The sequence below is a fragment of the Falco biarmicus genome, chromosome 1 (genome assembly GCF_023638135.1).
Source record: "Falco biarmicus isolate bFalBia1 chromosome 1, bFalBia1.pri, whole genome shotgun sequence".
In the NCBI taxonomy this organism is placed as follows: Eukaryota; Metazoa; Chordata; class Aves; order Falconiformes; family Falconidae; genus Falco; species Falco biarmicus.
Window position 1 is genome coordinate 23,035,089 of NC_079288.1, and position 26,544 is coordinate 23,061,632.

The 26,544-nt window shown below is 43.2% G+C and overlaps 1 protein-coding gene across 4 annotated transcripts in view; it reads left to right on the forward strand.

The window, feature by feature from the left end:
• Positions 1-1,988: 1,988 nt before the first annotated feature.
• LOC130157691 (sphingosine-1-phosphate transporter SPNS2-like) overlaps positions 1,989-26,544 on the forward strand; it is a 141,456-nt gene continuing 116,900 nt past the window's right edge. The window contains exon 1 of one of the 4 annotated variants that reach the window (XM_056357610.1): positions 1,989-2,604. In XM_056357610.1, the coding sequence (XP_056213585.1) occupies positions 2,310-2,604 (295 nt within the window). In that variant the 5' untranslated portion in view covers positions 1,989-2,309. The remainder of the gene's footprint in view (positions 2,605-26,544) is intronic. The other 3 variants (XM_056357583.1, XM_056357593.1, XM_056357602.1) reach the window with 3 other exon arrangements.

Consider the following 26,544-nt stretch of genomic DNA (forward strand, 5'->3'; position numbering starts at 1 on the left):
TTTCATTTTGCCTTACCTTTTAATCTCATGAACATCTTCTGAACATAGTTTTCTGTGTGCAAAGCCCAGGGGTAGCCCAAGCAGTGAAAAAAAGCGTGGAACTGACTTTGGGGCAGACTGCACACATCTGAGGGATCCTGGATACTTTGGCTGGTGTCTGTGGAACTCCTTGAACCTGTAGTTCAGCTGTGTTTAGCGCCTGATATGTCTAACTTAAAGAACACCCAAGTTTTGCCTCCAATGCTGGGCAAGCTGTGTGGTCTTTGTGAAGCCATTTCACTCTTTTTTTTCCTTCCTTTTTCTCCCTTACCCCCCCTCCACCCCCCTTTTCCCCTTCTTCCCCCCCCTTTTTTCCCCTTCTTCCCCCCCCTTTTTTCCCCTTCTTCCCCCCCCCCCCCCCCTTCCCCCCCGCTTCCCTTTTTCTCCCTTACCCTGTTGGTTGTGGTTTTTCCCCCCTTCATTTTAGGCTATATAATATTCTGCGTAAGCACTGTCGCTTGACCACATTATGTACACCACTTGAATTCTGAAATCAGTGGGAACACGAAGAAGCAGTTTTGTTAGTATAACCTTTACCATATAGCCAGTCACATCTGAACTGCAGATGCTGCTATGGAGTAAGAAATGTTTCCCTAGACTTCGACAAGTCAACCAGAACATCATCCTATGTTAATCCAGCTATGTTGTTTCTGTTTCCAAAACTAGTTCCGGAACATCTGTGCAGACCTACTCCCAACATAAAACCATCACTTACCACTATTTGGGAGTGTTGTTTGTCATCAGGAATGGTGTTTGCTCCTCTCCTCAGCCAGACGTTGCTCAAACAGCACTGATTTGTGCGCTGACTCACCAGAAAGTGCCCTTTTCACTGGCAGCATCCCGGGGGTTCCTTTTGTAGTATCTCACCAGATTACTGGCATAGTCCGGCCCTGGCGTCATCGGTGCAAGCTGCGTGGAAGGGGTGTGACAAGGCCAGGTATGTGGAGCACACACACATCGCATTGTGCTGGGAGCAGCTGCCATTTCCTCAGAGGTAGGTGGCAGGCGTTTTGTTTAAATGTGTAACCCGGAGACAAAGGCTTTCATCATGATAGAGTTTCGAGAGTATGATCAACAAACTGAGAGAAATCTGAAATTGTAACCTCCTGTTCTCCGACAAGTGCACGTTAGCTCTCTAGCAGTCATTTTATTTCTCTGTTTTTTAGTTAGCTTTTGTAGTTTTACTACAGGTACGACAGGCTGGAGCCACTCTGGTTGTGAACACTTTTAAATCTCTTTGAAGACTCCTCCTTTTGAAATGAAATTTCTCTTGGCTGTTCTTAGCTCAAAGGTAGAACTTTATAGGGAGCGGGATGGAACTGTTTTCAGCGAGGGGAACTTTGGAGCAATTTTACTTCCTTTGAAGATGTGTGTTGTTCCTGAAGTAACTTCTGTGCTGTAGGAAAATCGTCTGGGGCCGAGCAGGAAGCTGTGAGGCTGGTGGCGCATTCCCGTGTGCCCTCACTCTGCCCCGCCATCGCCCCTTCCCTGACGGCTGCCTTTTCCTCACTGTAGACAGTTCAGGGCGTTGGAAGTTTTTGGGGTTTTTGGATTTGTTCTTAAAACCAGATCTGAGGGTGGGCCTGCGTGTGGCCCACGTGTATTTTACCGTTGGGCACAAGCCAGAATTGCTCGAGTCCTTTTTGTTGGCTATTTTTTCCCCAGCTCGCTACACAGTCCCGCCAATCCACGTGTTCCGAGCCCGCTGTGAAATCATAAAAGCTAGGAGACGGTAACCGACAACCTCGCCCCCACCGCGCTGCTCGGAGCCGAGCTCCGTGGGGCTGGAGCGGGGCTTTACCTCAGGGGGGCTGAGGAGATGCCAGACCCCCTTTCCCGCGCAGGGCGGGGCGGGGCGGGGCCGGGCGCGCGCGGCTGCTGAGGCGGGCGGGGCGCGCGCGGGGGGGGGCGGAGCCGGCGGCGGGCCCCGCCCCGGCCGGGCAACTGTCAGAGGCGGCTGAGGCGGCGGGTCCCGCAGGCAGGCGGGCGGGCGGCTGAGGCGGCGGGTCCCGCAGGCGGGCGGCTGAGGCGGCGGCCGGTCCCGCAGGCAGGCAGGCAGGCAGGCAGGCGGCTGAGGCGGCGGCCGCCGGTCCCGCAGGCAGGCGGCTGAGGCGGCTCCCGCAGACAGGCGGGCAGGCGGCTGAGGCGGCGGCCGGTCCCGCAGACAGGCAGGCAGGCGGCTGAGGCGGCCGCGGGATGCGGCGCTGAGGGCGCACCGGCGGTCGCTCCGCGCGGGTTCCTGCGCGCCGCCGTTCCCCTTCCCGCAGCCCATGATGTGCCTGGAAAGCGACGGCTCCTCCGGCAGCAGCCCGGGCTGCGGCGGGCGGCTCCGAGCCGGCGACGAGGAGGAGGAGGAGGACGGCGAGCGGGGCTGCTGCGGGCGGGGTGCCGAGGGCGAGGTGCAGACCCTGTCGGGCAGGATGAACCCGCCGGCGGCCGGCAAGCACCCCGAGCGCCCGGCCGCCCGCCACAAGGCGCCGAACCTCGGCCGGGCCCGGGTGGCGGCTGCCGGCATCCTCAGCGTGGGCAACGTGCTCAACTACCTGGACCGGTACACGGTGGCAGGTGAGGGCACCCCTCGGCGTCCCTTCCCGGGCGTGAGGGGCGGGCGGCGGGGATAGCCCCTGGTCCGGCACGCCGCCGCCTCCGTCCCCCGGGGGCAGCGGGGCCGGCCGGGGGCAGCGGGGCCGGCCGGGGGGCTGCGGGTCGCCGCGTCTGGGCGGGGAGGCCTCGCTGCGGCCGGTGCCCATTGTGCGGGTCCCGCGTCGTCCCCCCCGGTATTGTTCTCCAGTGGGTCTGAATCTGATGGAAAATAAAAGGAGGTGGCCTTTGTTTGTCTCGGCTGGATGGCGGAGTAAGTGTTTGGTGGGTTGGTTTTTTTCCAGAAGGGACCGATGCCGGGCAGCGGCGGCGAACGTTACTTGATGCGATTTATGGGCTGACAGGAGAAGCGTTATTGATCTTGGGAGCGGCCCGAACGCGGTGGGTGACAGGTGCAGCCGCTGTCACATACATACAGCCTGCTGGGAGACGGGGGGACGCGACCGCTTGTACTGCTGCGGGGGGGACACCGCAGCGGAGCGTGTCACCTTTGCCGTGTCCCCGGCGAGCCCCTCCAGCCCGGAGAAGCCAGGCTGCCCTTCAGCGCTGGGCCAAGGAGGTCCCTGCTCTGCAGAGCTGCCCAGCGGGTGACGGGGGAGCTGCCCCGCAGCTTCTGCGGGCGGCGGTGCGCAGCAGCAGGGCAAGGCAAGGAGGCTGCAAGGGGCTCTGTAAAGCGCCTGGTTCTTGGGGTAAACGTTTTAAAATCGTGCACTCCCCGACGGATGCACCTTCCCAGCTGCGCTGCCTGACAGGCGCTATGCGCCTCGCGATTACTACTACTATGAAGCTTGGCTCCGAAACAAACGTGTGTGAGGATGTTTACTGTGCGGTCCCTAGAGGGGACTCCTCATTTATTCTTGTCAGGCAATAACAGCAGGCAAGATGATGATTACTGAACTTTTTCTAATTAGAAATGAAGTAGGCTTGTTGGTATTCAACTGTCTCATGTAATTAAAATATAATACATATTCTGTGTTTGGCAATACTGATAATTTTATCTTCAGAGCTTATAAAGGGATTTGCGCATGTATAAATTCTGCTCTATGCATATACATACCTTAATCACTAGGACTCGATGTGGTGTTAAACAAATCACATATTTGTTTATGCTGCATTAAAATAATATATGTTTGTAGGGCAGTGATGGAGTGCAAGGGACATAAATCTCGTCAGTGTTGTCAGAATAGGTTGGCCAGGTTGGTTTTGTTTTGTCTGGGTTAGGGAGGTGGGGGGAGGATCAAAATGAAAATTTAACTGATGCTGTTGTGGCTTAGTTTTTTAGCCAGGGCTTGCTCCTTCGGGAAATGTAAAGGCCTGTATTGGGAAGTATTGAGTACTCGGTTGGTAGTCAGTGTGTTACAGGAGGAAGCTTGAAAGTACAGGGTTGATCTGTTGTTATGGAAGGAAATTGTACTTTGCTCCATCACACTCAAACAGGATTCTTTCTGGCAGACATTTTTACTTTAATACACGGGAGAGTTTCCTTTTCAGGAAGCTAGCCCCCACTCGTGCACCCTTTTCCTTTAAAATCACTGTCTTGTTCACCTGTTTGCTCTAGTACTTTCAGCAAGACCTTTGTCATCTGATTTTTCTGCCAGTAAGAGCAGAAGGCATGGGATACTCCAGCAAAGGGAGGGAGAAGCATCTTCATTTCTGGAAAGGCTGGAGAGTGCCTGGCCAAACAGAGGATAAAAACCACCTGCCTACTGTCATGTAGTACTACCAGTCCCAATGCTATGATTTCCAGTATTTCTAGGATAAGCTCTGGTTTTATGGTGCTCGGTCACTGCCTTGTGGAATTCAGCTTCGTATCAAAGGTCTAAGATCTCAGACGTCTGACTTTTCTTTGAGGACAGAATCAAATTTTGCATGATCTTTTTGTCTTCTGTCAATTGGTACTTATTTTTCAAGCTGGTGTTTTACAAAGTGCTACTCCAAAATGGGGAATAATTTAAATCCAGTCTAATAGAAGAGACACGGTAATAAAAACGTGTTTTGAGCTCAAAACTGACTTTATAACAAAGTCTTCTCTAAAAGCAATCTTTGCTTTTATATTTTGAGTCTTCGTGCATACCACATGCTTATGTGACGTGCACTTGCATATGAATCAAGCTAGCACTTTGAATATTCAGCTCATGTCTCAAGACAGGTAATAATTAGCAAATACAACTCTTCAGACCTTCAAAGTACATTTCAAATATGAATTGTTGCAGCAACATAATAAGGGTGTTTGACACTAGCCACGTTATGGCAGGGGAAGTAGCATCAGAAGTTATGATTTACCTAAGGCCAGTGAACTGTTGTGAGAACTGAAATTAATTTCTGGTTCCAGCTCTATTTGAAACAAGTGTTAGAAGAGCAACAGTACCGATGGAAACTGGTTCCTGAGGATTCATGTCTCTAGGGTGATCCCTTCTGTGGGTTCTCTGACGTCAAATAAGAGCTGACCTTTGTCATTAACCTTTCTTGTCTTGTCTTACAAGAGGCTGTCCTCTACCCAACCATCTCTTTTAAATGAAAGTGTTGGGAGCTTTGGGATTTCTTCCTGCTGTCAAATTTCGTCAAAAGCAGGTCAGTGGACTCAAAAGTGATTAGTAGGCAGCTGACAGATGGACATAAGCAAATGGAGAATCCAGTCATGTGGGCACAATACTACAAGTACATCTTCTACCTTACTTGAAATCTTAGTTGCGATCATTTTGGTCTTCCTGGTCACAAATGCAAGTATGAAAAAAAGCAAGTATATCTATAAAATAAGTATATGCAACTATATACTTAGTCACTAGGAAAAGAAATCAAGTATGGAGCTCTTTGTTGCAAATGTCATTCGCTGGGTATCTTCCACTGTCTTCTAACATGGAAGACAGAGGATACGCATCCAGTCAACACAAGGAGATCTTACGTGCTAGAAAGAACTAGGCTGACCTCTCCTATAGCACATCTTGCTCCTGAAAATGAAAAGCGAATGCTTTTGCATTGCTAAAAAGTAAACAGCAAATGTGGTATTTCTTGGTGTTTACAGTCTGGAACAAGGTTGTTGTGTATAATTGTTCTTGGGTAATCTTTTTTTCAGGTGCAACAAACAAGGAAGTAGCTGCCTATTTCCCTAGGTTTGGTTTAATGACTTCCCAGTATGGACTAAATGAGTTTAGGATGGGATGTGCCTTTTGGTATCTGGGATGTTCTGTGACAGAACTTGAGTGTAGTTTCTGAGATACAGAACATGTACAGCTTCACACCTCACACTAAGTGGCAGCTCTTTTGGGAACACGTGGTGAAACTGGGCCTCCACTGAGGACTGACCTGCTTCTTACGGTTTAAGAATAAATTTCTTCCAATGCATTAAAAATAAAAAGACTGCGCAGTCGTAGTGGATGTTTCATTTATGCAGAGTTGGAAATTTCCAGTGTGTGTGTGTAATGTTAAAATGTAATGGTATTTGGGAGAAGCTGTCCCAGACAAAAAGTGGGAATGCCTCTGCTGTGGCTCTTCTAAGGAAAAGATTGAAAACTCTGTGCTGAACATTACTGACTTGAAGGAGATGATCCTCTGCAATTTTCTTAATAGGTCTTTGATGATACTGAAAACAGTTGCCTGTGGAAAAAGCAATCTTTCAAGAGCTATGATGTTTTGCTGCTATTAGGAAAGCAAAGAGTAAGGAAAGGGGAAAACTAGGAGTAATGAAGCCATTGTGGATTACCTGTGAATCTAGTGTGTTTCAGCCATCTGGAGATGCTGGGACATATCTTCTTCCTTAATGAAGTTTTGGGAAAAGTCATCTTGCTTTCAGAAGCTTGGAATGTGGTTTCACAATTATGCCATGGATGACCTTCTACTATGCCTGCTGTTGACGATGAAAATAGTCTTGCTTCATTAGGGTGTCACCTCCACCTTCTAATTCAGATGCTACTTCCTGGCATTTCTGTAGTGCCTTTAATTTAAACATAATGATTTAATTAAGCTGTGGAGATCTACCCAGCAAAGTAAACGAGTCTTACTGTCCCACTACAGAAGGGGAAACAGAGTTGTAGAGTGTCGGCGATTTGCCTGTGGTAATGTAGTTAGTGGCAGAGTCTTGGCTGGTGTTAGTCCATCCTTGAGGTTCTCTATCACTGTGACACAGTATGCCATAGGCTTTGGTCTGCTGTTTTTGTCCTGTAAATGTCTGTAACTTGCTAATAACCATATTTGTGTTAATTAGCCTCCCATTACAACACATAGTTGCAAATCAAATACCATTCTTTGAAGATACATACATGCAAATGGTTATTGAAAGTTGAAAAGCAAGTTTAAAACTATGTAGTACAAGCTATAACTGAAGGGTTAGGAAAGGTTCAACACTTAACTCTCAAGTACAAAGACATTCAAGAGGTTATAAGCCAAAACTTCTTTTGACTTGTGAGCTCATATTTGTGATAATAATATATTACCTCATAGCATATTTCATACTGAATGATCTTCGTGCAGTCTGAGATCTCGTATATGTAACCGGATAAAGAGGGCCCCTTATCCCCGTTGTAATAAGGCTATGCTCAGTGGTTATAGTTTCAGGGAGGAAACCATTAAGTGGCAGTAAAAGTTCTTCATTTTTTGTGTGTGTCTTTTTTATTTGTTTTTTTTTATTTTTATTTTTTGAGCTGATTTCAACCTAGGCTGTGGAAGGAGTGTAATGTTGGAAAATATTAGAAAAGAATATTGACTGAACCTACTTGAGCCAGCAGTGCCCCTAGCTCACACATGTGAGAATTTGCAAGATGACAACAATGTTTTGCTTGACAATAGGTACCTGTTACTGGCTCAGAATTCAAGTACTGCACTGTGAGTGGAAGTGGGAAGGACTGAACCTCGTGCACATCAAAAGCAGGCAGTAGAAAGCACTCTACAGCACAGTGACAGGGGCTGTGTACTAGCATCTAGTTCTTTTAATGTTGTGTTTTCCCTGATGGCCTTTATTGCATAGTCAGCTGCTTCCTGTTTGCTGGTTCTTATGCGAGTTGGCAGGATTTGTTGCAGAGTATTTTACATTTCAAGCGAAGTCTTATTATGTTTAATCATAGTATTTTTCTTCCTTGTGATGTAGGTTTGCCAGATAGTTACTATCTTTGTTATTATGTGCAGATTTTCCTGTTTGACTCTGAGATCCTCTTTCATGCATGTTGATTAATTTTATCCCCAAAGCATCCAAGTCATCACAGTCAGTGAATATGGCCTTTATTACATGGAGTTAAGATCCTCATAAATACTGAGTGTGTTCTTAAGAATAATGTGATTATCTTACTAGTCTCTTGATCTCTGAGACTGTCAATATCAGAAGCTGGGTGGAAAAGCTCCTTTGGTCAAAAGTGTGGGAATTCTGTAATCATTCCTTCAGGACTTTTTAGATACTATGCCAAGCTGCAATAGGGTTAAATTCCATCAGTCAACTTGTTTTTAGTTGTTCCTATTTATTATGCATTTATTCTTTATTGCTTCTGGTAGACTGTACATCAGAAGCAAATAAGCTGCTGATTAGGTAGCATGGTGGGCTACTAAGCTCAACAGATGTTATTAAGAGCTAGTGACTTTTCCCCTAATATGAAATCCCATAGCTTTTGCTTGGGCTTTCAAGTGCTGAGGAACTTGTGATTGAAAGGTGTTACAATGTGTCACCTGAATCAAGTAAGTTTTGGAAAAGTCTTGGAGGTTCCTTACAGCTGTTAATAAAGACTCATGGTACCTATTCTGAAGATTCAGTGGGAAACCATAATTTTATTTTACAGATAGAAATTAGGAAATACAGAGATCAGAGCTCTTTCTGACTTGCTTGTTTGCATCGTCATTGCTTTATGTGTATCATAGACCAGGACATCATTGTGCAGCTTCTACTGAATCAGATGGTGCACCCAAGGTACTTACAATCCATGTACATCAAGAGATGCCAGAGAGCTGTAGGCCATGAGTAGGAGAGTCTGAAGGAGACAAGAGCAGTATTGGTTACTGTAAGGGGCCCTAGGAGATTAGCAGATATGACTTACGTTGTTGGAAGTGTAGCTAAAGAGTGAGGAGGAATTTGAAGGTAAGTGTTTACAGACAGCATCTACCAAACATGATGAGCACCACAGGAGAAGGCGTGAAGATGTCTGTTGGAAATGGACGATGGAGGATGTCACACATCTGCTGGTTGAGAGAGTTGTTTGTGGAAATTGGTGCTAGGGATATAGGGTGATGAATGTTCTAAAAAGAAAAAAAGTATGTTCAAAATGAGTTCTACAAAGGACCTGTGAAGTGCCTATGGGGCCATGGGGGTTAATGGAAATTGAGCGAAATGGGCTTGGGCTTAGAGCCCAGAGAGGTGTAAGTGAGGTGAACAACTTCTGGTGGTTTCCAGAGAAGTTTGGGTACAGAACTTGGTGTGGACCTCTCTTGAAAATTTTATTTTTGGTGAACTGGTCAGAAAGTCAAGAAGTAAATCTGAGACAGGTACAGGCAAAATAAAACTCGAAATAAAACAGAAAAAACCCAAACCCTTAGTTCTGAGCTCTTTACTAGAACCTCCCTTTGAGTCTGTTACTATTAAAATAGTTCGTGCTGCTATTTATAAACTGGACAAATACTTTACTTAGTATTGGCACGCACAGTAGGCATCTCGTATGCATTTTTTTCTTTTTTTGACACATCTGTTTTCATTGTTGTTTTGTGGGTGTTTCTGTTTTATGTAACCCAGCTATTTCTGTAGGGTTGCAGGGAGAGGAAGTGAAAGGGAGGGAACGCTGATTTCCATCCACTTTTACAGCAGTGTAAGTAATCAGGAAAGTGGGAACGTAAGGAAACCTGGCTGACTGAAGGGATGTAGAATCCTTCACTTCTGAGGTAGCTTCCCTGGACCTGTTGCCAGTCAGGAGTGGCTCAAGGTTTCCTTTGGAAGGCTCTTACATGGGCTGTTCGGGAGCCTCTGGTGCTCTCTTTCCACTCTTTACAATGCTGTGTGTTTTAGGAAAGCCTCCACAGAAGGCACGACTGGGAACCACCACGTTACCTCAAAATACGAAATGACAGAGTAAGCCATTGAGTTCTTCTGTCACGTTGATCCTTCTGGACAGCAATGAGGCATATCGTGAGAGCACTGTGGCTGCTCCCACCTGTTCTGTACTGCTTTTTTTGAGGGAATAAATATCAGTCATCCTTCTCCAGAACTGCTGATCTTCTACCACAACTGAAATCATAGAGCAATTTTAGCTGAGGGGAGAGAAACATAGAAGAAAAACTCTGCTTTATGCCTTGCCAGACCTAAATTCAGGCTTCAGCAATATCAACAAACCAGGATTATGTTGTTGGTGAACACTATTACCTCTTACAGGCTTTTTTTTTTTTTTAATAACTTTTCTATGCTTTTGCTGGTGGCCAGCAACTGCAGTGGCTGAACAGAACAGCAGAGGGAAAAGATCAGGGTTTATACGGAGAATAGCTGCAGCGGCAGCTTGGAGCTTGGCTGGCAGTATGAGAGAACCACATGCTGGAATGAAAATCCTTTCAGCCTTGGCATGTGATGAATTTTTATTTTAAGGCTGCATTGAACCAAAACTGCAGTAATCCATTTTACTCCTTGTTCAGGCTTCTGTGAATAATTATGTAAATAACAAAACACAGTTAATTATTTGTTTCATAGCTTCCCATTTTCTTTATTTGTATTAGAAACATGTCGTTACTGTCTTAGAATATGAGCCTTGTGTTCTTGGCAAGGTGGAAAACAACAAGAGTGGGTTAACTGAGAGAGGCAACAGGACTTGTGTCTGTGTGAAGCCTGCAGGGCTTGAATTAAACCTCCCCGAAGGTTAACTTTGACTCCTGTGGCTGTCCTAGGATTTGATGATCTGCGCTCTCTGCATATTCTCATTTCAGAGAAGTGATCCTTTGGGAGAGTGCGCCAACAAAGCAGTGAAGATCTGTAACAGGGGGGACTTGCCCTGCTGTTGATTTGCAATTTTCACTTCTTTCTGCCTGTCACCTCTGTATTTCATGATTTGTGCCTGTGTGGTAGTGATGACCTTGGGCATTTTGCATTTATGTTGGCATACACATAGTTGCTTTAGCACATTTTTGCAACTAGCGCAGTTTGGGAAGTTTACAAACCACTGTGTGCTCTTGCTGTGTATTTCTTTAGTGGGACTTTTCATCTGAAAGTGTGAGACTATGACAGGATTGTGTGTGTGTGTGCCTAAGATACTGGATTCTCATTTTTACATTGCCTTTAGTGTTGGGTAGTTTTCTCTAACAGGCTTGTGCTTGTAAACTTCATCCTAGCCAGACCCACTGTGGCTCGGATGTCCTGAGCAGCACAAGTTAAATAATATGATGTGACATCAGCTGACCAAGTGACATGATAATCCAGACTTCAGTAATTGAGCAGGTTGGTGTATGATATGTTGGTTATGAGACACTGAATCAGGGCTGCTTAAGCACTTTGAGGCAGGGACTAATTTTGTGCAGTTCCAGGCATGCTGTCAGTGCTAAATAATAATTAATACAGAATTGCAACACTATTAATAAATGCTGATTGTGTAAGTTAGGAAACAAAATATGCAATAAAGAAAAATGATTTCTAATCCACCAGTGTGGCTCATAAAGAGTGGTCATTGCATGTATTTGTGTGTTAAGCTATTAGATCTCAAATATTGCTGAAGCTATAATGTAAAAACATTTATAATAGTCATGCTATTTCTGTCTAGCAGCCAAAAATGCTGACTAGCTTTCAGGATAACAATCTTTTATATATTCAGGAAACTAAATACCCAAGGGCCACCAGTGACTGACAGTTACAATGCTCTGATTAAAACTGACAGTTCCTGATCAGCTCCGTCTTGGATATGTTAGTTCCTTCAGTGGTGGGGAAGAGAAGAAGGAGAGCAAAAAGCAATGTAGTGTGGTAGTATTAGGAGATAAGACTTTTTTTTTTTTTTTTTTCCTCCCCTTTGCAATTTTTGAGGAATTTGTAACTTGGAAGTACCAAACAAAGTACCTGAGTAGCAGTGCTTGGAAGGGCAAACACTGATCTCTCTGTGATGACTTTCCTATAACAATATAGGGGAAATACTAAGGTGTTGGTTTCTAGTTATTGGTTTTTGACTATAACAACAATGTGCTGAGACTCCTGAGCTTCTGATGATCAGTTAGGCTATGGTGTTCGGGGCACTATAAAGTGTGTATGTGTGTTTTATTCCCAACTGGTACTAAGGCAAGGAAGGTAAGTTTTATGTTTTTCTCTAAATGGGAGGTATCCTGGTGGCTTTGTTCATCTGTGCTTTCATACAGACTTCATAAACAATTACACAATCCCTAATGAAAAACCTTGAGTCACTGGTCAGAAGGTGAGGTTGTTGGGTGCTAATTCTGGCCAAATGTGGGGGTGGCACCCACTCCACAGTGAGTTTATCTTTTGCCCTTTCTTCCCTGCCTTTCTCCCCAACAGCATTTCTTGGCTGTTGAGGGATAACCAACTTGATTTCGTTTACCTCTGTGCTCATTTAATCTGCTTTTCATATGTATGAAGGTGCTGGATGCTTGTGAGCAGCTTGCAGTGCTTCCCTAGTACATACTGTTGTGTGCTTGCTGTCTCTGTGGTGTACTTTGAACTGTACAGAAGTGCTGAAAAAGCAATAAAATTAATGAGTTTGCTGCTCTTGCCTATTCCATTATAGCAGGGTCTTGGTCCAACTGCTAAAATTTAGGGTCACTTGCTATTTCCTTTATAAAACATACATTTTTAGGTAATCATAATTTGCACCTCTTACATGTTGGCAAATTCCAGCTTGGCATAAATGGATTTGCTCACAGTTATTTTGTAAGCTTAGATGTATGACCAGTTATGGAAGCTAGTGCACTGTTTTATATGTGCTTTAAGACCCATGAAATTGGGTAGACGTTTTACTACTTAAATAAATTTGGGGGTCAGAGTCTTTAAGTCTCTGGGACTGCGGACACTGGAGAAGTAGGGCATCTTTCTGAACCTGGACATCTCAAAAGTTACAGCTGCGGTGCAGGGAGAACAGCTGTGCTTCCAGGAGCTTAATTCTAGTGCAAACACATCCTAGTGCCCTTCCAGAGGTTCTTTGTCTCGTGTCATGCTTCAGTAAAGCTCTTAGAAGCTAAACCCTTTTCCAAGTGGGGTTAAAATTATGTTTGTCCTTAAAGGTGTGCTAAGATGCATGTGATATTAAGGCACATTTTTGGCAGCTATTCAAGGTACAGTGGGTGTACTTTAAGTTATTACAAAGCTACCAAAATTACCAGATTTTTGGACTGTGGATCAAGAGGGATTGCAACAGTAGCTGAAGCAGAGAGAGGTAAATCACTTTTGCACTGCCTTTCATTGTTCTTGTTAAAGTTCTCACTTGGAAGTGACTCAAAATTAGTAATGCTTCTGTAGTCATACTATGTTCAAAAATACATAATGGTATAAATGTCAAACTCTGTACATCACTGCAAGCTTACATTTGCCTCACAAGTATATATTTAAATCACTTGCATTGGTGAAAGACAAGAATATTCTTTAACAGGAATGAATTAGCAGTAGAGCTAATGTTTGGACAAAAACATGAGTTATGTGAGTGACTGGATAGGGGCTTCTATCTGTAAGCACATGCAATACAATCTGAATTGTGATTTAACCTTCTTGATTTAAATATTTAGTGAAGGATGGTATAATAGAGCTTGATGTTTTCCATATCGTTGTGGTTTAACCCATGGTTAACCATATGATGTCATATGGTATAGAATATCCCCTGGGTCAGTCGGGGTCAGCTGTCCCGGCCATGTCCCCTCCCAGCTCCTGGTGACCCCAGCCGGCTTGCTGGTGGGGTGGGGTGAGGAGCAGAAGGGCCCCCACGCTGTGCAGGCGCTGCTCAGCAATAATGAAAACATCCCTGCATTATCAACGCTGCTGCCAGCACAAATCCCAAACACAGCCCCATACTTGCTACTGTGATGAAAATTAACTCCATCCCAGCCAAAACCAGCACACAGGTGAATAGGAGATACGCTCACCACCATTTAGGAATTACTGGACTTTGTAACCTGATGATGTTTGGTTTTATTCCCCGAAGACTTGTGCAACTGAAGAACGAGCTAGTCTTGAGTGGGAGAGGTTTCCTATGCAATGGCCATCTGTAGCAAGAGGTTTGTGTGTACAGAACAAGCCCAGCAGTGGGAGAGTTCGGGTTGTATAGTTTGTCATAGGCAGTAGCCTCTGGTCTCTGCACAGACTGCCAGAAAGCAAATGGTGTGGACATCACTAGTTAGTAGATTTAAATCATTGATCTGATAATTAAGCTGTTTGTAAATGTCAGTAATCATGCTTTTGGCTGGCAAAACCAGTATTTTTCATCCCTTTAGTTTTCTTGGTAGATTAAAATAAATATATGGATCTTGTTGCTTGCATGAGTTTAGCTTTATGAAGGAAGCTGGTAAGAAGAAAATTTATTAGTAGCACAGTTTCCCACTGTTTCCAGGGGCTTCTTTTGTTCTGCAGGAATAGGGTTTGTTTTTTCTTCTCCCCCCCCCTTTTTTTTTATATCAATACCACTGACATAATATAGAAGATCACTGTAGCTTCCATTCCAACATGTGGACTCCAGTTGCCTTTGCAAGTATTGGGTTCTAAAGAAAGGAGACCTAAAATACAGATCTTACAGTCATACGGAACATTTCTATTTTAAAAAATAGGTTTATAAGTATGGTAGTTCTAAAATATATCTGCTCCTTTATAATTACACACTTTAGATTATTAATACATATAATTTTGAAAGTATAATTTAGACTCCGGTAGGTAGTGTCGTGACAATTTTAAGGTAGGTTTTTAAAAAAATTGTGCCTAAATATTCTCAACAGGCAATTTTCTTCTTTAGTGATATTCTTGGGTTTAGTCTGGAAGACATGATCTTCCACTCTGGTGTTGGGGTTTTTTTTGTTTTGAGTTTTTTCCCTTTTTACCCAGGATGCAATAGAGAATGAATTGTTTCGTCTTCTAAAGAAACAGTCCTGGGGTGCTTTGATAAGATTTCAGGGCTAGAGGGAAGCAAGAACACACTTAGGATAGTTTTAGGAAGTAAAAGTCTCCTGGCAGCTCTTAAAAAGCCAGGTAGTAAAAGACTTGGTTAGCGATGGACTGAGAGAGCGTAGCACCTGCAAGTGTTGTGGACAAAGTGTCAGTCTGTGCGCGTGGTGGTGTGTTCACACACAGATTCCAGACTCCTGCTCTGTGATGTTTCTTTAACAGATTAGTTTCCCTTTAAATCTGGGATAACATCTTTCCAGTCAGAATTGCTATGCGGTGTGTGGTTTGCTGAGGGGAAAGCAAGTAATTTTTTGTCTACCAGAGGATCATGCCATGTCAGCTGTCTGATCCCCCTGTAATTTTGCTCTGGACCACTGTTCAATCCCCCTGCTGCTGAGACTGCAGCTGCATGCGCCCCTTAAGTTCAGCATGGGTGCTTAGAGGGTCCTCACTCTTTCTTTCCTTCTCTCCCTCCCCCAGGCTCTCGGTTGTGTGTAATCAAATTAAACAGTAGCCCCAGCCCCAGTGGAGAAGAGCTCCTCTGTTAGAAAGCTGTCCCTCTAGAATCTGCGCACAGATTTCATCATTTGCACCTGCCATTGCTGGCTGCTGATATGACCTTGTGTGCCAGCAGCCTGTGCTGATAAGCATTCCCTGTTCCTTCTATCTCAATTAGTGGTTTTAAGGACACTTAATTCCTTGCCAGTCTTCTAAAGCTTGTCTTTGTCCATAAACACTCTGCATTATATTTTTACAGGGTCCAGTTGAAGAGTGCTTTCACAGCATGTAATGAAAGCTCGAACGGGCAGTGTTCTGAGGTTTCTTTTAAATACATAAAGAAAGGCAGCAACCCAAATCACCAGCAATTGGTGTCAAGTGATAACTGTGCAAGGATGCTGGGTCATTCGAGACAGTAGCAGTCACTTGTGGAACACTACAGACTTCTATGAAACCCACTGTAGGTTGGGAAAGCCTCTCTCGCTGTTTCTATTCAGATCTTCTGGGCATTGTGCCTTCTCTGGGGTACAGGGCTGCTGCCTTTCCCCCAAGCAGCACCCTGCGTGCCCGGGACACCTGCCTGAGCAGCTGCACTTTGTTGGGTAGGATCGAGGTGCAGCAGCATGCGAGTGTGAAATGGCCATGGGGCTGTGAGACTTGCCAGGTCTGCCTGCTCTGCACAAGTCCTCCCGCTATCGTTTTCACTGCCTGATGAACCCCATGGAGTCAAACCAACACTTTTTCATTTGAAACCACTGTCTCAATCACTACGGACCCGAGCTTTCCTGATGTCATGAAGCCACCTCATTAAAACATTTTACACTTCAAAGCATTCACTTGTTTCAATCCAGAATTCTTTGATTCCACACAGGCTTTATATCCCTTCTATCACTGAAAATCATCCAGAGAGCATTGTGCAGTGGAGCTTTCTAAAAGCCCTGCTTAGCCTAAGCAGAAAACTGTGGCATTTGGTTTCTGTTGGGGTTGGTTGCTGCAGCCTCCTCATTGTGGATAGTTTTCAGGTGATGTTTGCATTTGGGTATTGCAGCGTAGCTGTTCCTGTGGAAGGGTGAATCTCTGTGTCAGAATTGGAGAAGGCTGGTGGAACTGAACGTGGTGCAGCTTGCCTTGTTGCTTCTGCTATTGCACTGTTAAAAACATTAATCTTTTTAGTTGCTAAATTTCTCCCATTAGTGATGGCTAAATGTAGTTACTTATGTACAAGCAAGCTCAAACAATGGAAGATATATGAAATATGAAGCCTTTCTTTGTGCTCGGGTGGGAACATTTATCTTGCTTTGGTGAGGAATGTTCACCTCACATTTCCGAACATTGTATTCAGCAGATGAGCCGTTTCCTCTTTCTCCTTCGGGTTTTGGTTTCTCCTCTGGAGACGGGGGCTGAGAGGCCACGCTTAGATGAACTGTTAAAGTAATTATCAAAACGAACAGGCATGGTTTTAAAGATGCTGTTGTGTGATTTTATTGTTACTGAGTGGAGGGGGTTGGAAATTGGCTTGGTTCATTTTTTGTTTTTCCATGGTTCAGTCTATTGACACGTAGATGAGCAAAAGTCACATTGGGAAAGAGCTGCTTTTTGACTGTAGCAGTGTCCCCAGCTGGAGAGAAGACTGAAGAATGCAAAGGAACCTCAAAAAAAACCCAACAAAAAACAACCAAAAAAAACCCTATAGATGACAGCCTCCTGTCAAGCAGCATATTTGCAAAGATTATGGACTTTTTCATGTTTCTAATTTTATCTTTGCTGGGTGACTGTCACTGTTAAATGGCTGAGAAACGTCCTTGTACAGGCATGGCCATAATGTCACACATCCTAAGGTAATAGGAGTAAATTATGGGGAAACTGTTCCTAAACAGTTGCTCTCGGCCCGATTTCATGGAAACTTTAACAACAAAACAAATACAAAACTTTTTTTTTTTTTAAAAAAAAAGCCCTTAAAAACAGAGATGAGGTTAAAAGGAGACTGTGTCTAATTTTGTTAGCGTTGTGGTCCTAATTTGTCGCTTCTGGTGACTTGAATTCCTCACAAATTGCTGGTTTGTCTGCAGATCTGTAATTCCCACATGCTGTAATTTTGCCCTTAGAAATGTTGGCCACTGGTAGCTCTCTCTTTCTGAGCTGGAATTCTGAATATTTTAAACTCCTCAGCTTGGTCTTTTTCTGTTTAATCGAGGTGGAGATGATTGCATCTCAGGGAGGGCTGAGAAGATGAGTTGTGCTGTAGCAGAAAGCCTTGAGAAGGCAGTGGCCGTGAGTGGGGTGCTGGGGTGCAGAAGGTGCTATGTGTAAAGAAGGCGCTTGGTTTGCGTGTTGGCCCTAGAGAAAAGTTTGTGGTTTTCGGCAGCAGTGTAACCATCCAGCAGAAGGATGTGCTGGAGAATCAGGCTGTCCTCTTCTAGGATACTTAACAATGTGAAATCAAGAGCTACTGCAGGAAAAATTCTGAGATGCTTGCTATGCAAAATCCAGGAATCTCCCAAATAATGTGCTCTGCTTTTTAATTCCTATTAGCTAGTGGAAGGGTCAGATATTGCGATGAGCCCTTTGCTGGTTTGAAATCACTAGCTACATGCTTTGAGTTTCAGCTAGCCCTCAGTCTCTGGGTTTAGGCCATATGTTTAATTGTTATGTCATAAACTGAAAAAATATGTCATTTATTATAAAGTCTGAAAACCTGAAATGCTGAGATGAAAGTGCAACTCAGATCCAGCTCTCCTTTCATCTGGTTTTCATCGTTTCTCTTGGGTTTCATCTTGGTAGTTTTTTTTGTTGGTGGTTTTGTGGTTTGTTTTTTTTTTAGGAGCCCTGAGAAATTAAACCTTATTCTTTGTAGTTTGCTTTTTACATCGATTTTTATCCGTTGGGCATCCCCTTTTGTTGTTATAACTGTTACTACTCATAGCCTTAGTATGGATTTCTCAGGTAAGAGGACATGACAAGTAAATGCAATTAACCAAACCATTCAGATCTTCAAGGGCTTATGATGTAACCTAACCTCAGGATGGAGGTTGGTCTTGAAGTACAAAGATCCTTTAAGCTCCAGATATTTTTACTTTTCTGCTCAGCTCTAAAATTTAGTGGAGTTTTGATGCTTGCTAAAGTAGTCATGGATGCTTCTTAAACAGATCTGAGATGCCTGGGGAAGGCTTTTTGGTTATACACTAATTATGTATTATTTCCGTTTTGGGGATTACAATTAAGAACACTTTCATTCTGTGATCTGTGCAGACGAGTAACAAGGACTATTGGGAGAGCAGAGCCCTTTGCTTAGCACATGGACCACCTGCGCCATACCTATATGCACAAATTCCTTTACTGGCCTTTCCTTACGTATAATAGGGCTCTCTGCTTCTGAACAAATTAATGGGCAGAATTATTTAATATGAAGCAGAAGACTGGGCCTAAGGAGTCTGGAGGCTGCCCATGTGGTCCAGCAGCAGCAGTAACAGTGCTGCAATGCGCTTCTGTGCAGTTCCTGCTACAGCAAGAAGGCAAAAAACCGCGTTCTGTAATTTTACGAAAGAGGAGTGTGTAATTTAAGCAAAATGCTTTACTTGATAGGCTGCAACCATTTATTTTTCAAACGTGCTGTGAAACGTTTGTAGTGGGTTTGTATAAAAATGTTTGATTGTGAAGGAGGAATGTTTATTTTGGGTTGAAAAGTTACAGAAAGGAAACAATATTCATATCTTGATGGAAGTTGAGTAACGTGAAGTTCATAAGGAAAATAGCTGGGCTGAAGTCTCTTCATGGTAGCGTGAATACAGGGCAGTTGCAGAGTGTTCTTTACTGTACAGCTAAGATCAAGATTTTACTACTTTATTTTCCTGTGTTAGAAAGGCTAAATGGAAGAAGGAACAGTGAACTCAAGCTAGGTTTTGGACACTGCCATGAAGTATTGCTGTTTTTATTACTTAAGAGTCCTAAGGTCCACAAGAGTGGATCCTATTGCAGAAGTGGCTGTGCTCTTTAACCCTGCTGCATCCTGTAAGTGGTGCTGGAAGCAGGACAGCAAAGAGCAAAGGGGTAGGGAGGAGGCTCTGTCGTGGCAGGGGAATTCAGCAGGAATGTGAGGAATACAGATGGCCCTTGTTGCAGAGTGACTGTCCTGCAGACCTGCTGCATGCTCTTGGGTAACGGGACACAACCTCTCTAGCTCTGCTTTCCCACCTAGCACAGCAAGGCTGTCCAGCATATAAGAACTCCTCACAACAAATCAATACTCACAGTGGTCCTGTAAGTTGTTACTGTTCATATCATAATGCTGTTGATGATGCTGATGTCTGCCTTGTGTTTGGAAACTGAGAACAGCAACTAAAGAGGTCAATCCTGAAATGGCTTCTCAGCAAAACAAAGGTATCTTTTCATCTACTTGCTCCAGTTTTCAAGATGCTAGAAAAATGCTGATGCTCCCCTAACTGCCTCTTGTTTGGCAAGCGCTTTCCAGTGTGGCAAAGCACCATGCTACTGAAAATGAATAGGCAGTTAATTTGTGAATGAGTTGACTTGCATACCTAATTTCCTTTCACACCTCTTGTTTGCAGCTGATGTTAGGGAAAGCTTCATGTTTTAATACACACTGTGTTACACTGAGAGTGAGTGAGCATGTGTGTGAAATGGAGAAAGGGGGTAAGAACTTTTATGTAGAAATATGATGATGGATGGCACTTAAATACCTGTACTTTGACAGAAATTGATGATGTAATTCAGAGCATATCAGTTAGTATGAAGGACTTGAAAAGGAAATCGATACAATTCAAAGCACTTCAGGAGATTCTGGAACTGGTTTGCATCTAGCTGGAGCAGTGGAGGCGAGGATTAGAACATGCTTCTGCTGAAGTAACGTGTTTGGCCATTTCTGAAGGCTTGCTTGAATATTTGTAAGCAGTAGCATCGTTAATTTTGTCATATAAGGCAAATTAGTTATTGTTTTCTTCAGGGAGGAGAAAGTAAAGGAAAACCACACATTTCCCTTTCCCTTCCAGGTGCTTTTGCTCCCCTCGAACTGCAGGTGCAGCCACACTTTGGCTTTGGCACATAACTTGGGGAGCAGCAGCAAGTGGGTCAGGGCAGGGTGGGTAGGTGGAAATAAGCAGGGAACTGGGGCACTGTGATGATCAGATAAGAAAAATAAAGCAATTACATTTTTGTAGGTGTAGGACCCCTGACAAATAATGGGTCCTTTAACAGGCCAAATAGCCATGGAAGTATTTTGGTAACAAAGCAAAAGGCAGAGGATTTTATTTACTTCTAGCTTTACAGGCACAGGGCTTGTTTCGCAGCAGTTACATGAAAAGGAGGGACTTGAGTTGCTCAGGATGGAATCATAGAATTATTTAAGTTGAAAAAGACCTTTAAGATAGAGTCGAACCGTTAACCCAGCACTGCCAAGTCCGCCACTAAACCATGTCCCTAAGTGCCACATCTCTTTTAAATACCTCCAGGGATGGTGACTCAACCACTTCCCTGAGCAGCCATTTCCAATGCTTGACAGCCCTTTTGGTGAAGAAATTTTTCCTAACATCCAACCTAAACCTCCCCTGGTGCAACTTGAAGCTGTTCCCTCTCATCCTGTCAGAGGGATAGAAACGGTTTGTTGTTTTCTTGTATTCTTTTATTTCTCTTTTTATTAACCTGTGGACTTGTTGTCTTGTGTCTGAGCAATCTTTTCGTATTAGGAATCATCATTGTTCTGTTTGCAAAAAATAAGTAAGAGTGGGGGTGTCTGATGGACATTTACACCTTGGAGATAATAATTGCCACAGCTGCAGCTACAGTAATGATAAGGCCTTTTAAGTTTGCCACAAAACTTAGAAATAAGTACTTTTTGGGTGTAATTCAATTACAGTCTGCGTTTGGAACCTGTGGGTTTTTCTCTGTTTTGGGGTGTTTTTCTGCAAAACCATGCAGTTTTATAAAGTTTGGTCTTCAAGAATTCGGTAACTGCAGTAGCAGCTGCTTTAAGGAGAGTGCCAAGTCTCGCAAGGGTAAACAAACTTATAGGAGATGGCAGTTCTTAAATCCTGCTTCTTAAAAGTTAGGACTGATTCTGTAAGCGTTTCTTTAAAAAGCTGCAGCATGAGGCAGAGTTTATGCTGTTGTCAGATGGGAAGCTAAAACGTAACAAGTGTCTGCTGTTGGCTCCAAAAAGATTTGCCTTCTGTGGAGCTTCTGTGAAGCTTCTGCTTTCCTTGCTGAAGTGGGAGGCTTCTCATGACGCCATCTACCTTTACCTCCATTAACCTCCTTCCTTCAGTCCTACTTTCAAGATTCACCTTGAATTGGCCTATTTCTCGAAAACTTGCTGTAAAAATAAGTAATTAAACATTATATAAGCATAAAGTTTATTAGAGAGTATGTTGTAGGAAATCAAGAAATCCTTTGATCTTTTGCATATTTGATTAAATAGTTCTTGCAGTCTGACTGCCGTTAGGTTTCGACTATTTTGTTGATGCTCCACCACAGCAGAAATCTCACTCCAGCTGCATATGCGAAGGGTGTAAACATCAGAACTAGCAATTTTCTTCAAGCATTTTCTTTGCATTTGAATGGAGCACACAAAAAAAGGCATCTGATCTGACAAGCAAACCTGATGATGGCTCTAGGAAAACAGTTTTTTGTTTTTGTTTTCAAAGCAATTTCTGCAGTTTTTCTCCACTTCTGTATCGCAGTTTAGTTGAATGGAGCTGTATTATGCCTCTAGCACACAGCAGGATCCTTGTGTCTATAGATGTTTTATGCAGTCTTTTCTTTGTGCGGTATCCTAGGGTGGTGTGCCTGAGGTGAATATTTTCTTTTCTCCTTACCACCAAAAAGTGGCATTAATAACAATATAAAAACTAGGAAATTACATAAAAAAGAAGGTGAGAGTAGGATGGAGTATGGCTGCATTTTGACAAATGTCTTAGTAATTCCTAACCTCCTGCATCTTCTAACATGTAATATCTTCTGTTGTTCCTGAATATCTGCAGTCCTCCTCTGGGCCCTTGGAGCATCAGATGATAGGGAACAGCAGCTTGTGACCCCACCTACAAGGAGATGAATTAACTGTGTTCTTTGTAATTCTGGATCTTTTAAAACTAATTGCAATAGATTTCTCTCAGTCTCTGCCCTTTCAGATATCAAGTTGTGTTTTCTTACCTATAGCAGACACTTGGTAGCAATGCAGCTAAGTAAAGAAAGAAATTTGCAGTCAGTTCAACATTGGATAGTTATGTGTGTAGTTTTAAATAATGGTCATATAGAAGTCAAACTACTGATCACGTTTCTGAACACAGAAGGAAAACATACTATATTTGGCTTCAGTTTTTAGTGTGCATGGAGCAGTTCTGTTTCCTCAGCGTCAGTTCCATCACAAAGTGGGAGCAAAATGAGCAGGATGAAACTAAAATCAAATCACGGGAATTTGAGTTGACACGAAAGGGAAGTTTCTTAATTGAGGGAGGAACAGTCCAAATACTCTAGCAGCAAAAAAAAAAAGTTAAACTGATTCAGAGAGCAATTTTTTCTGAATATATATATCTTACAGGCCTAGTAAATATAGCATTTTAGGATTTGATTATACTTTCATATAAAAATCTCTCATTTGAAACAGTGCCTTGAGAAAAGGACAGATGGTAACTCACTACTCAACTTCTGTAGTGAATAAACGGGTGATCCTTCTGGCTGTTAGCAGTTATATATTAGGAGGCTGCTAATATTCCATGTGTTTGCTACATGTCTTAAACTTCATGCAATGCTGCAGCACTGTGATAGGTATTAAAAAGCAGTAGATACGTGATAGGCAGTTTTCCAGCCATTTTTGTTTTCTGTCCAACTTTTCAAGAACAACCAGCTATGTGACAGTTCCTCAAAATTGCATCAATTTCCTCGAGGATCAACAGGTGCCTTATAAGCATGCCTGAGGTATTTCAAGTGAGGTGTTAATGAGACTCATTTCCTAGGCAGATTGATGTTCCAGATTAATACATGTATTAGCACAAATGATTTTCCCCTCAGTAACTTCTAGTTTTCGATATAGTTTTGATCCTTAAGAAGTTTAAGTCTGTGGTTGGGGACTGCAGGAGCCTGATGAAGAAGTATGAACAAGACTTTCAAGGTGATCTACTTCTGAGTTTTTGTTCCTTATTAATTACCATTGTTGTAATGAACAGGTGGCTAGTATAGTGAGCAGAAGTAGCATAAAGAACAGAACAGTTTTTCATATTTCTAAGAAATGCATGGCAGGTAAAGAAAGCATACTGGTTTGTTTCCTTTCCCAAACCACTTGCATTTGGTCCTTCCCCAGTTCCATTTTCTCTTCAGTGCCAAACCGGGCAGAGCATAGCGAGTGTGCAGCTTTGCAGTTGTGCAGAAATCTCTTTCAGTGTGCCACAGAGAGAGGAAGAAATTGAACAGCATAGATGGAATTCTCTTTTGTTTGATTTCCTTCCTCATTGCTGCTGTCATGAACACATGAAAATTACCTCTAGCAAAACACTTAAGCTGAGATGTAATCTGCCGAGGGAATTTGGGCATACAGTACCTGCTTAAAATAACAATAAATCAGACAGTTGGATGCCATATTCTCAGTGCAGCTTTGAAAGTCTCTGGCTTGAAGTATAATTACAAATAAGATTTAAACAATGCCACTTATTTATACAAGCTGGCTATGAGTCATGAATTGCATCTTTCTAAATTAATGAAAAGAGTAATTTTCTCTTGTTTTCATTTCCATCATCTCCAATACCTTGCGGGGGGATAGCTTACAATGTAAATGACTTCTGGGACCCCATCTGAAAACCATTCCGCTGTGGAGGCTGGTGAGGAATGCTGCAGCTCCCTTGGTGAAGTGCATACCTCCTGGGAACACCTGGCATGCCTGTTCAGACCTGCACGGAGCTATCTGCTGGTGTTTGGGTGGCATTCATGTCTGGCTGCTAGGCTGACTTGAAAGCACCCTCACTAGCTTGGCACTGCCTGTTTGAAAATAAAGTTTTGTGCTATGGTAGCTCACATTTTCTGTTTTGTCAGGTCCTTGTGGATTTACCTCCCATCTATATATGCTAAAACATGCTCAGTGGTGAGCTGTATCCATACTATGGTGTGTTCTGCACTTCTATTTAGACCAAATTTCTCTTGGTTCAGCACAGAAGGATAAACATACGCAGTGGTCAGTGGGTGCTCTACAGCCCAGCTTCCAAGCAAGTGTCTTGCACGTCATGTGGGTACTTGGAGTCAATCATGTCACTCTTTTCTCCCAAGTAACTATTGATAGGACAAGAGGAAACGGCCTCAAGTTGTGCCAGGGGAGGCTTAGATTGGGTATCGGGAAAAATTTCTTCTCTAAAAGGGTTGTCAAGCACTGAGACGGGTGGCCCAAGGTTGAGTCACCATCCCTGGAGGTATTTAAGACATGTAGATGTGACGCATAGGGACATGGTTTACTGATGGGACTTGGCAGTGGGAGGTTAACAGTTGGACTCAATGATCTTAAAAGGTCTTTTCTACTTTCCATGATTCTACGATTCCAGCCAGTGTCATGAGCAGAAGGAATCGAGGCTTTTTGGGCATGGCACACTTGTGCAAGATCTGCTCTCCACCTGCCACATGTATACCCCCTCAGCAGAATGCTTGGCAAGGAGTTTCTTTTATCTAAGAATCGCTTTAGCTGATAGCACTGATTTTGGTGCTTAGAGTTTGCAGTACTTCCTGAATCCTCCTTTATATTGAATTTACTGACTGCACAGGCACTTTGCAATACTTTCGTGAGTTACTTTCAATAATCAGACAGCATTGAGGTTTTTTGTTCTCCTTTGCCTCAGACTGGCATAGCTCTTTTTATTTCAGCCCCTCTATATTATGCAGTATTCTAATGGGCATGCAAGTAATATGTTTTATTTTCTGCTGAACATCTGAATCAAGAATAAATGATCAAAGGAGTTGACATGTGTCTTAAAAGAAGTACCTTTAATACCAGTGACTGAAGTGCAGGACCAAAGAGTGTAGATTACTGTCCAGATTGAGGACTGGCTTGCCTTTTAATTTTAAAATGGATCTTTTATTTTTCTTTTCTATTCAGTGAGAAAGCACATTCATGGGACCCCAACTGGCTGTTTCTTCAAAGGGAGCTCTGCCTTTTATGTGCTGTACAAGTTCGGTGGCTAGGCATTGCCTTCCTGACCCATCTCTTCAGGTGTTTAATATTTCTATGCAAATCAGGGTGTGGGTAGGGAGAGAAAGATAAAGCGTGTTTGCTTTATTTTAGTGATAGTCCCTTATGTGCAGCACCTGTGTCTGATCTTGATTATCTCTGAAGATTAAACAGTTTTCCACTTCACACATAAAACCATCATGACATAAGGCATGAGAGTCACAGACTGTCTATCCCAAAAGCTGTGTTTTATCGGCCAGCTATGAAAGCTCCAGGTTATTTAACATCATTGCAAGAAATTTTGCTAGGTCTGTTTTTCACCAAAGTTGTGTGGTGTTTTATCTTACTAACAGACTGACCATGTTGATTAACAGAATTAGGAGTTGTAACTGACCCAGGGTAATGCACAGATTTCTGAGTTTATAGATACAGTGGAGCAATATTGCTGATTTCCTTCTGTATAGAGAGGAAAAGCCACTATGGCTGGCTTCAGATCCATGGTGCATATAGCTGTTCTCAAACAAGAAGGTCACTGGAATAAAATGTGGCTGCTATGACCAAAATAAAAGAACTTTAGCAGTTCCAGTAAATGAAGACACGAATTGCAATAGAAGAAGTTTCTTTTAAACAGAGGCTGTTTTGTATGTCAGTCTCTCTCTAGGTTATTCTTTATTTGCCATGCCCCTTAATATTTTAATCTGTTCACCAGTTTTGGCTGGACTTGAAGAAGGAATTCTTCTTGAAGATACAGTGCTGCTAGACATTTCATAGAAATTTGGAGCCAGGGAAATGAGGGAGTCCCTGTAACGTGAACTTAATGTTTATTAGATGTGAAAGAAACCACAAAAGCAAAAGATTTTGAACATCCGCCACTTCTGGAAAAGCTTGGAGCATGCTGTCTCAAGACATAAAGCCATAGGAAAATAGGGTTCATTAGTTCCGCTTCTAGAAAACAACTTTTTGCTATAAACTTGCTGTGAACTTGCTTGTGGGACCTGGCCAAGCCTTTCTTTGAAAAAGATGTGGGCCTCTGTGAGGTATGTGCTGTGGTTAAGTCTTGATCTTGTGATTAGCTGTCCTGACTTTGAGGTGCACCTGTCATTAAGGAATTAACGCACATTTCACGAGCAGAAGAAATTAACAAATTAGAGTCTGTCTGGGTTTTGCCCCTTAACTATAAACAGTAAAAAACTCCTCCTTTAGCTAGCTGCATTGCAGTGTCTCC